Source organism: Gobio gobio (genome assembly GCF_949357685.1).
Source record: "Gobio gobio genome assembly, chromosome: 1".
Classification (NCBI taxonomy): Eukaryota; Metazoa; Chordata; class Actinopteri; order Cypriniformes; family Gobionidae; genus Gobio; species Gobio gobio.
The window spans coordinates 55,475,930-55,488,289 of NC_137097.1; the positions used below are offsets into that span (position 1 = coordinate 55,475,930).

Genomic DNA, 12,360 nt, shown 5'->3' on the forward strand with positions numbered 1-12,360 from the left:
AGATAGATAGATAGATAGATAGATAGATAGATAGATAGATAGATAGATAGACAGACAGACAGACAGACAGACAGACAGACAGACAGTCAGACAGACAGTTAAACTGATACCTTTAAAGATAGATAGATAGATAGATAGATAGATAGACAGACAGACAGACAGACAGACAGACAGACAGTTAAACTGATCCCTTTAAAGATAGATAGACAGACAGACAGACAGACAGTTAAACTGATCCCTTTAAAGATAGATAGACAGACAGACAGACAGACAGTTAAACTGATACCTTTATAGATAGATAGATAGATAGATAGATAGACAGACAGACAGACAGACAGACAGACAGACAGACAGTTAAACTGATACCTTTATAGATAGATAGATAGATAGATAGATAGATAGATAGATAGATAGATAGATAGATAGACAGACAGACAGACAGACAGACAGACAGACAGACAGACAGACAGACAGACAGACAGACAGTTAAACTGATACCTTTATAGATAGATAGATAGATAGATAGATAGATAGATAGATAGATAGATAGATAGATAGATAGATAGATAGATAGATAGATAGATAGATAGATAGATAGATAGATAGACAGACAGACAGACAGACAGACAGACAGACAGACAGACAGACAGACAGACAGACAGACAGACAGACAGACAGTTAAACTGATACCTTTATAGATAGATAGATAGATAGATAGATAGACAGACAGACAGACAGACAGACAGACAGACAGACAGACAGACAGTTAAACTGATCCCTTTAAAGATAGATAGACAGACAGACAGACAGACAGTTAAACTGATCCCTTTAAAGATAGATAGATAGACAGACAGACAGACAGACAGACAGACAGACAGTTAAACTGATCCCTTTAAAGATAGATAGACAGACAGACAGACAGACAGTTAAACTGATCCCTTTAAAGATAGATAGACAGACAGACAGACAGACAGACAGACAGTTAAACTGATACCTTTATAGATAGATAGATAGATAGATAGATAGATAGATAGATAGATAGATAGATAGATAGATAGATAGATAGATAGATAGATAGATAGATAGATAGATAGATAGATAGATAGATAGATAGATAGATAGATAGATAGATAGATAGATAGATAGATAGATAGAGAGACAGACAGACAGACAGACAGACAGACAGACAGACAGTTAAACTGATACCTTTATAGATAGATAGATAGATAGATAGATAGATAGATAGATAGATAGATAGATAGATAGATAGACAGACAGACAGACAGACAGACAGACAGACAGACAGACAGACAGACAGACAGACAGACAGTTAAACTGATACCTTTATAGATAGATAGATAGATAGATAGATAGATAGATAGATAGATAGATAGATAGATAGATAGATAGATAGATAGATAGATAGATAGATAGATAGATAGATAGATAGATAGATAGATAGATAGATAGATAGATAGATAGATAGATAGATAGATAGATAGATAGATAGATAGATAGATAGATAGATAGATAGATAGATAGATAGATAGATAGATAGATAGATAGATAGATAGATAGACCGTCAGTTAAACTATTAAAAAGTCAGAGCAGGATTATTGGATAAGCATGGGCGATTCATAGAGTGTGTGGGTGAGTGTGTGGGTGGGTGAGAGCGAGAGAGAGAGATCAGAGGGGGATGGGGTTGCCCATTCATGTCACTGCACCACTGAGGACTACAAAGCCTCGGCGACATTTCTGCACATCAGGATTTAAATTAATCTGTCTCGAGCGTTGTGCGCGAGACACACTTTCCACACTCTCTGGATCTAGATTAAAGATTGTAACCTACCAACAGCTGGCATCATGTCATGTAAAAACAGGGCGTTTGAAGTTACATTATAGCGATTGACCATGAAAGGTAGACGGCCTTTTATGGTCAAGCTTAGGAATCACCATAATAGATGCTGGTGTTGTGGAGAGCGATTTCAGAGGGACTAGAACTAGAGGGAGCTGCAGCCACTGCCAAGTTCCCACCCATCTGAGATTCAGCATCACCATCAGAGAGCACCGCATTGGTGCTTTCTCTCTCTAAAAAATAGCGGTCAATGAACGCAATTTACTTAAGATTAGTCTGAAACGCACTTTTATTTTTTAAGTATTTCCAGTTATATCCAGACTAGCGTGTTATTCATCCGCCTGCGCAGTTCAACAAGAAGATCACAGACTGCCAGATGTGAAACAGACCCGTGATTTATTGTGATGAAAGGGAAACGACAGATTTGCCATGTATCGAGGGTTTAGGTGGGAAGACGTGGCGTGCATCCTGGGAAGTAACCGTAGCAACCGGAGAATCCTGAACACCCTGCATTGTTGCTTTACGTAGAAGCATTATTTCTCCGCTGACGTCCCATTTTCAGCACCTTGGACAACGACGAGCACGTTTCACAGTGCGACACTCTGAGAAAAACGGGATAATCGACGGATATTTCTATATATACCCATTCTACTTCTTCTATATCTACATTTATCACCGCGAGGGAGACGTATTGGTTAGTAAGTAACCAACATTTATGTTTATAACCTATATTGAATCAAATTAACCTATATTGAATCAAACCATATTTTTAAAGGGTTCGCTCTTGATATTTCACAAAATGTGAAAAAACTCAATTGTTCTGTCTACACGAGCCAGTCATTATAAAGATGCTATCTTGATTTACGACAGCTCATTTTGTCAGAAGCGTGATGTTATCGTTTCCTCGTGTTGACCCACTAAATATTTTGAATAGCTTGATGAATTATGAGCTCATTAAAGTCTTAAAGCTTAAATTTAGTAATATGCAAGCCAGCTAACCATTTCCAACTCACACAGAGAGGGATTTTCCTTACAAATTGGTATGAATTGGGACTGAATGTGTTTACAATCTAGCCTTCCATTTTGAAGCTAAGATGGATGCTTTCGCATATTCTGCTGAATCTTCTGGTGAATCGCATACCAGCAGTTCAATTCATTAAAACAGGGAAATCTATTAAAAAAATAGATAGATATGATATGTTTCTAAACATACTATAGATAGAATATATATATATATATATATATATATATATATATATATATATATATATATATATATATATATATATATATATATATATATATATATATATATATACACACATATGCCTGTCTGTCTATCTATCTATCCACCCATCCATCCATCCATCCATCATCTATCTATCTATCTATCTATCTATCTATCTATCTATCTATCTATCTATCTATCTATCTATCTATCTATCTATCTATCTATCTATCTATCTATCTATCTATCTATCTATCTATCTATCTATCTATCTATCTATCTATCTATCTATCTATCTATCTATCTATCTGTAAAGGTAACGTTTAACTGTCTATCTATCTATCTATCTATCTATCTATCTATCTATCTATCTATCTATCTATCTATCTATCTATCTATCTATCTATCTATCTATCTATCTATCTATCTATCTATCTATCTATCTATCTGTCTATCATCGTCTGTCTGTCTGTCTGTCTGTCTGTCTGTCTGTCTGTCTGTCTGTCTGTCTGTCTGTCTGTCTGTCTGTCTATCTATCTATCTATCTATCTATCTATCTATCTATCAAGGTAACGTTTAACTGTCTGTCTGTCTGTCTATCTATCTATCTATCTATCTATCTATCTATCTATCTATCTATCTATCTATCTATCTATCTATCTATCTATCTATCTATCTATCTATCTATCTATCTATCTATCTATCTATCTATCTATCTATCTATCTATCTATCTATCTATCTATCTATCTAATCTATCTATCTATCTATCTATCTATCTATCTATCTATCTATCTATCTATCTATCTATCTATCCATCCATCCATCCATCCATCCATCCATCCATCCATCCATCCATCCATCCATCCATCCATCCATCCATCCATCCATCCATCCATCCATCCATCTATCTATCTATCTATCTATCTATCTATCTGTAAAGGTAACGTTTAACTAACTATCTATCTATCTATCCATCCATCCATCCATCCATCCATCCATCCATCCATCCATCCATCCATCATCTATCTATCTATCTATCTATCTATCTATCTATCTATCTATCTATCTATCTATCTATCTATCTATATATCTATCTATCTATCTATCTATCTATCTATCTATCTATCTATCTATCTATCTATCTATCTATCTATCTATCTATCTATCAATGTTTTGCATGTGTGTGTATGCTGTGTTTAAATGGTGATGGTGGTATCAAAATCATTGCTTATTTAGATGAAATACTATTGTATCACTAAACATTCCTATTTATTTATTTATTTATTTTATGGGCAGATTCCACATCTAAAGACCCTGTAATAATCAAGGCAACATGGGAACTGTTCTCTCAGTCTCCCCAAGCTACCGAAAGGCAGGCCTGTTTGATGAAATACCACCCCATTATACAGCCGTGCAGAACAGTAAAAATGCCAAAGACAAGGGCCTGAAACGGCAGTCGCTCATCAATGTCCTGCCATGGAAGCGCATTGTGGCAGCTTCGGCCAAGAGGAAAGGCTCTAAGAAGCTGGCGTCTGGCGACAGTCAAGATGAAGAGAGCGTGGGCACCCTCAACAGCCAAAACCTGAAGAAGTCCCAGTCCTGTGCCAATCTCTCGGGCTTCACACAGGAGCCACCCGTGAGCTCCATACCCACATCGAAAACCACGGCCAATGTGGCCTCCACCGCAAAGAGGACCTCGATCACTGGATCGGTGGGTCAAGCGGCCAACGCTGGCACACCCAAAAGAGTGATCGTGCAAGCTTCCACCAGTGAGCTTCTGAGAAGTCTGGGCGAGTTCCTGTGTCGGCGCTGCTACCGACTGAAGCGCCTCTCTCCCGCCGACCCTGTTCTGTGGCTGCGCAGCGTGGACCGGTCACTTCTGCTGCAGGGTTGGCAGGACCAGGGCTTCATCACCCCAGCTAACGTGGTCTTCCTCTATATGCTCTGCCGAGAGGTCATTTCGGGCGAGGTGTCCAGCGAGCGAGAGCTGCAGGCCGAGCTGCTCACTTGCCTCTACCTGTCCTACTCCTACATGGGAAATGAGATTTCCTACCCACTCAAGCCCTTCCTGGTGGAGACGGATAAGGATGCCTTTTGGAATCGCAGTCTGGCGATCATCAACCGCATGAGTAGCAAAATGCTCCAGCTTAACTCTGACCCACACTACTTCACGCAGGTTTTCGCTGACCTGAAAAACGAAAGTCAAAAGGAGGAGGAGAGCCGGCTACTTATCGGCCTGGATCGATAGGTGAGCCGTTTGTACATAAACAGAAAAAAAACTGTGCATAAAAAGGTATTCTGCACACAAAAAAAAACATTTTTGTAAAACAAAACTTTAGTGTTATTATTAGTATTAAAAAGCATAGATTTTGAAGCTTATTTGTAGCAATGAATGCGATTGGATCAGCCATTCTAAACCCTTAAAGGGTTAGTTAACCCAAAAATGAAAATTAGCCCATGATTTACTCACCCTCAAGCCATTCTAGGTGTATATGACTTTCTTCTTTCAGACGAATACAATCGGAGTTATATTAAAAAATGTCAAGCATTTTCAGCTGCAAGAGGCGTTACCCTTTTTCCGTCAGAAGTTAGAAATTTTACTTTATAAAGTTTTTAATATGGATATTTTCCTTACACAAACGCATCGCTTCGCTTCAGAAGGCCTTTATTAACCCCCAGAGAGCTGTGTTGAGCAGTTATGATGGATATAGACGCACTTTTATGGTCTTCAGAGCAACATTCACTGCTATTATAAAGCTTGGAAGAGCCAGGACATTTTTTAATGTAACTCTGATTGTGTTCGTCTGAAAGAAGAAAGTCATATACACCTAATGGCTTGAGGGTGAGTAAATCATGGGCTAATTTTCATTTTTGGGTGAACTAACCCTTTAAGGTCTGACCAAGATGCAGGACAACACCTTGCCAGCCGACAAGGTGTTCTCGTGTGGTGTTTCTGAGGTCAATGAATCAACTGCAGGATATTCCCGACCAGGCAGCATGTTGACCTTTCCAAGTGATTCCATCCACACACAAACATGAGCAGCAGTCTTTATGACTCCCACTAAAAAATGCTTCTTGACTCACAATAAAGGCTGAACGCCATTAATTGAAAAGCTCAGCTTGTGCTGTATTCCTACAGCTCAGTAGTAGTTGAAAACGAGAGCCAAGTTAGCAACACTTTCAACATTTTACAAACCAAAGACTCTAGTTTGACTCTACATTCACAAATCCTACACAGATATACGAGGACCATGCACTGCTGCTCTTGCATGGCATCACTTTTTCAACATGTTATGTTTGTTTAGCATATCTTAGTGGCCTTTAAGGTCTGGGTCTTAAACTGCTGCAGGTTTGATGAGGTGGCCTGTACAAGCGTACATCAGTTGTTGTTGTTGATGCTGGTCTGTATTAAGGAAATCTGTGACGCTTTATGAGCTAAAATGACGTGATGAAGAACCGGCCGCACTGCTTCCAGCATAATAGAATCTTTCACCTTGAGAAGGAGAAGGTTTTTTCCGTGTTGCGCTACCTATCGTGGTCGTGAAAAGAACCGAAATCTCTAACGGAGAACAAAGAAATAGAGAGGTAGATATTTTATGTATTTTCAACAGCAAGTACTGTATGTTCTTATACGGGTGTTAATGCATGCTCCTTGACCAACCACACACCTTTTAAAAGATCTTTGATTTGATAGTCACACTTTTTGTATGATGTTCTTTTGGACAGTGTTCCAAAAATGATGTGCCATAAAAGTTCTAAAAGTCAGCCAGAAGTACACTAAGCTTTTGTAGCCTTCTCGCTGGGAAAGGGGTATTTTTGAAGGAGCAAAAGAGAAGGGACATTATGGAAAGATGCAGGAGAAATGCAATGTTACAAATATTTTGTTAAAGAAAGAAAGAAAGGAAATTGGTTATATTATTAGAAACTTGCCATTGCTTTCAGTCTATTATAGGTCTGGAATACTATTTTCATACAGTTATTTTAAATACACAACATCCCCTCATATACATATCAGACATTCAAAAATCTAAAAGATTTGCAAAACAGAATAGTGCAAGGGTCATTTGCGAAATGTACTATAAAACATTTTTAAGTCAATCTGTTGAAAGAAAGCACTTACAAAAATGTTATTTTTGCCCAACAAGCTTTTTTGTTATCTTTTTGTCTGCATTTTTCTACTGTCTCACAAAATTTGAGAAGACAGATTATTTGATTTATGCACAATTCTACTTCTGTTATATTGTATGACACATTACAAACCAGTGTTAACAGTATATGTTGCAGATGCGACATTTCGAAGTAATGTGTTAGTAATCATCTTGCGAACGAGGTGCTGTCCTTCCTGTGAATGAGAGATACATATTCATCAGCATTTCACAATAAATTGTTTGCTCAGTATTCAAAGCTTTAGTATGTGACTTGAGGACAAGCACAGTTTTTGTTAAAGATGATGAACAGTGACGAAGGAGGGAGACTTTAAAGAAGAAGTTCACAGGTGTAATATTAACATTTACAAAGAGGTGCTTAAATAGATTTTCGAGAATCTTAAGAGGCATCTATAAAAAAAGAAGTACAGCAGCTTTTCAATATGCAAATGATGACATTTGACATGTAAGATACAAAGATTAGTTACCTGGACACACACACACTGATCAAATCAACTCAGATGGCAGGTCATCTGTGACCTGAATGCACTAAGTTTAGCAATATGCACAATTGAAGTTTAAAGATCAATGACAGACAAAAGCTAACAGACAACAGTCTTTAAATCCATTTATTTGTCTTTTGTCTGTTAAATAGTTTTTTTGTTCCTGTTTCTATACGGGATCATTTACACACAAGACTATTTATATATTTCTGATCCTTTGACAACGCATCCACATTTATCCCCCATATTTTGTGTCTGGCCTCATTCTGATAAAACACTGATGGTGCTAATAATGCAAAGATCACGTTTTACCCATAACAAGAGCTTTCTCATTGGTTAGCTGAATGTAGTAAAGTTTTGTACATAGGGCAAAAAGACTGTACATGCATTGATGCTACTACAACAAATGGCTCCAATGGTAGAATGGGATACTGGATGTGATGATAACTGACCATAACAGTTGGAGGAGGAAGATTATACAGCAACTTTGTTCTTGACATAGATAGCCTAGTAAAATAGGCAAAATTGTGTTACTATGTTTCATAATTTTTTTTTGTGGTTGATGTAAAAATCTTCAACAAGAAAAAAAAACTGTATAGCAACAAGAGACTGAAATATGAATTTCTCTTTTCTTTATGTTTCACGTTGTGTGAATTTTGTTGATCAAAATGAAACAAAAATGAGTAACTATGATATATTTAAAGAAGCAATCTGTTACAGTATATGGGTGTGTATGAATGTGAGTTTGTGCAATGACTTTGGTCAACTCTTCTATCTACTTTATATAAAAATGTGCATTTGCAAGCAAAAACATTGATTGTGTTGTTTTCTGTTTTATATACCTGAATGATATACATGCACAACAGACTTAATTTCTAACACACACACACACACACACACACACACACACACACACACACACACACACACACACACACACACACACACACACACACACACACACACACACACACACACACACACACACACACACACACACACACACACACACACACACACACACACACACACACACACACACACACACACACACACACACACACACACACACACACACACACACACACACACACACACACACACACACACACACACACACACACACACACACACACACACACACACACAATGTGAAGGTGCTAAAGGTTGTTCTACAAGCAATTAAATCATATATGGTGTACTTAGTTTATCACACATGGGTTCTCAATTTTGGCTTTATTTTTGTTAAATAAATAATGACATGGTGTAATATGTTGTTGTTCATCTGAGGATGTACTTACCAAATTGTAATACCTGATAAAGACCCGATGAATCATGATACACAAAACCAGAATTCAAAAGGGTGTAGGCCTACTTTCTTTTTCACATGACTGTACAAAATATCTTGATATTTTTCATTTTCTTTTTCTTTCTATTAATATGGCGTCACCATATATAAAACAAACATGTGCACCTATGGTAAACTGCAGAATTACATAACTACCGTGTGTCACGGCAGCTCCCAACATGGGTACACATCACAATGCAGCACACTGCTATCTGCTGGAGAACATATAACAGATTGAGAGAAGAAGTGGAACAGTGAAGAATCTACCTGTGGAAACCTCAAAATGGGTTTTCATATCAGCTGTATTGTGTGTGCATATGGGTGGGTTGCCAGCCGCTTTCAGTCCGTTTCGCTACCTGTCGAACTAGGAATTTGCGGTCCCAGAGAGAACTTTGTGTTCGCTCACTTTTTAAACTCTTCGTTCTTGGGGAACATTTTTGAGAGGCAGCACCATTTGTGAGAGAACACAAAAGCATTGACAAATATTTTTTCCTCCATTTTTATTTCCTTCACCATGTCCCTTTATGGGCTCTGCAGCTTTTTCTTCATGTTCCGTTGAGTTTGGAAAATTCTGTACACAGTAATCATCAGAATATCTCTTCTCCTGTCTCTGAAAATGTCCATATTTTTCAATCTTCTTGTAGACAATCACTTTAGGTGGCGTTTAGTCGACTACAGCGCATTGAAAATATACATAACCGGAAATAAAATGTGTTGTACTATTTCAAAACGGAAGTGCGTTACAAAGCTCAGTGAAAGTAGTCCATTCGCAGCGTCCTAATTCGCCTACTTATACTAGGCTATGCCCTAAAAGTATGTACTGTTTTTGTTAAGAAAAGGTACATACTTTTGAGTCTGTAGCAGAAGAGTAGGCAAGCTTTGGGACATATTTACATATTTAATATTGTCATATTTTTAAAAAAAATCCTGTGAATTTTTTTTATTCAACTGCTGGGATATTACTAAATTGCTGGTGCATTGTCTGATTTATTTACAATCCCAAATCAGAAAAAGTTGGGACAGTATGGAAAACGCAAAAAAAAAGAAAAAAAGAAGTGATTTCTAAATTTACTTTGACTTGTATTTCATTGCAGACAATATGAACACAAAATATTTAATGTTTTGTCTGGTCAACTTCATGTCATTTGTGAATATGCATCCTTCCCTGTCATTCAGACCTGCAACACATTTAAAAAAAAGTTGGGACAGTAAAGCATTTACCACTTTGTAATTTGCCATTCCTTTTCACAACACTTAAAAGACGTTTAGGGACTGAAGACACCAAGTGATGAAGTGTTTCAGGTGTAATTTTGTCCCATTCTTCCTGCAAACAAGTCTTAAAGGTCCCATGGCATGAAATTTTCATTTTATGAGGTATTTCAACATTAATATGAGTTCCCCTAGCCTGAATATTGTCCCCAAGTGGATAGAAATGTTGATCGGTGTAAACCCGAGTTCTGGCTGTCTCTCTCTGCCTTTGAGAAAATGACAGGCCAGACGAGCCAATCCTGAAGTCTCCTGGTTTGACGTCCAAGCAGGAACGGTTTCCTCCCTTTCCTCCGCCCAGAGAATCTGCCACACCCATGGAAACACTCGAGATCATTAACGTTACTTGTGAACGAGTGAACACTGGCAGTTTCTCAGTGTTTGGATGTACAAATGAAAACAGAAGTCTTTCTTCAGTTCCTTCTGATCAGTGATCATTGATTTCTTATGTGTAGCTTATTATTTATTATTTGTGGACACGCAGCGGCTTCTCTCTCTCCCGACAGAACGGTGTTTTCGTGTTTTCTATCTTGTGAGTCAGTGTTTTTGTACGTCCTTGTCGCGTCTATCTGTTCTAAAATGTGCATACAGTCTTTTCTGTTTAACATCAGCAGTCACATCTTTAGAGATAAACTTCACGCACGCCGAAGCTCGGCCTCCAACATCCCCGACCCCCAGTACTGCATCTGGCCCACAGCGGAGGCACCAAACGCGGCGTGAGATTAAGCAGAAGGAGGGTAAGCGTGAGGGTATCCGGCTAGGCTAGCCAGCTTTCCCCACAATAAACTGGATTACATTCGATTACAGCTGTTGTGTCTTTGTTTGCGCTGTGTAAGTTACTCAATGCGCATCACTGACGCTTTTCATATGATTGGAACATATCTAGAAATAATGCTTTAATCAAACTTACTAACTCGTTCATCTCGCTGTAATGGTACATTGCATGTGTTACAAAGTTGGTAGAATAATGATGAAGAGGACTCGGTGTGACTGGGACTCGTGTTTATTCAGAACTCTCAGATACAAACACAATAAACTCGCGCTGACAGACAGCGCTCTCACAACTTAGTAGTTACTATAAATAACTTTGTTAGCAATCGCTTCGTCTCCGTGATGTCCGGTTCGCGAACGAATCATTCTTTTGAATCGGTTCTTTTTAGTGAACCGAACCAGTTCACCAAATCGGACTGAATCGTTCTAAACGGTTCGCGTCTCGAGTCAGCGCTGATCCATAATTTACTAAAGTTACTAACTTTCTGACATGAGTGACAGCCCCTCCGACTAGAAATAAACTAATAACCTGAAGTATATGCTAGTAACTACAACAGTTCACCCTGAACTGAGACATGCTGAGAGAACTGATGAGAAATGAACACAGGTCCATCCGTCTCTCTGGCAGACTCGTGCCTGCTCGTGCCTCGTTAAACCACGCCCCCTCCGCTCATTTAAAATGCAAAGATGTCAGCCAATCACAACAGTGGGCGTTTTTACTGAAGTCTCACAGCAGACACACCTCTTGAAGCAGGGCATTCAGCCACAGGGCAAACAGCAGTATAGAAAAAATGCCTTTTATTTCTAAATTATGACATTTTATGATGTAAAAATCATACTAATAATATAAGTACACCTCAGAAAACACTATAAAATGATAGAAAAATGCCATGCCATGGGACCTTTAAGGTGAGCAACAGTACGGGGTCTTCGTTGTCGCATTTTGCGCTTCAAAATGCGCCACACATTCTCTATTGGAGACAGGTCGGGACAGCAGGCAGGCCAGTCAAGTACCCGTACCCTCCGCAGCCAGGACTTTGTAATGTGTGCAGAATGTGGTTTTGCATTGTCTTGTTGAAATATGCATGGACGTCCCTGGAAAAGATGTCTTCTTGAAGGCAGCATATTATGCTCCAAAATCTCTATGTACTTTTCAGCATTAATGGTGCCTTCACAGAAGTGCAAGTTACCTTCGCCAAGGGCACTGACACAACCCCATACCATGACAGACCCTGGCTTTTGG

At 38.5% G+C, this 12,360-nt stretch overlaps 1 protein-coding gene across 2 annotated transcripts; it reads left to right on the plus strand.

The window, feature by feature from the left end:
- Window positions 1-1,987: 1,987 nt before the first annotated feature.
- cdk5r1a (cyclin dependent kinase 5, regulatory subunit 1a (p35)) lies at window positions 1,988-5,349 on the plus strand. Of its 2 annotated transcripts, none has more exons than XM_079811955.1 (2): window positions 1,988-2,553; window positions 4,381-5,349. In XM_079811955.1, the coding sequence occupies exon 2, from the start codon at window positions 4,418-4,420 to the stop codon at window positions 5,330-5,332; it is 915 nt and encodes a 304-aa protein (XP_079668081.1). In that variant the 5' UTR covers window positions 1,988-2,553; window positions 4,381-4,417; the 3' UTR covers window positions 5,333-5,349. The 2 variants fall into 2 exon arrangements, with proteins under 2 accessions (XP_079668081.1, XP_079668082.1); XM_079811956.1 differs by having other exon boundaries at window positions 1,988-2,549.
- Window positions 5,350-12,360: the final 7,011 nt, after the last annotated feature.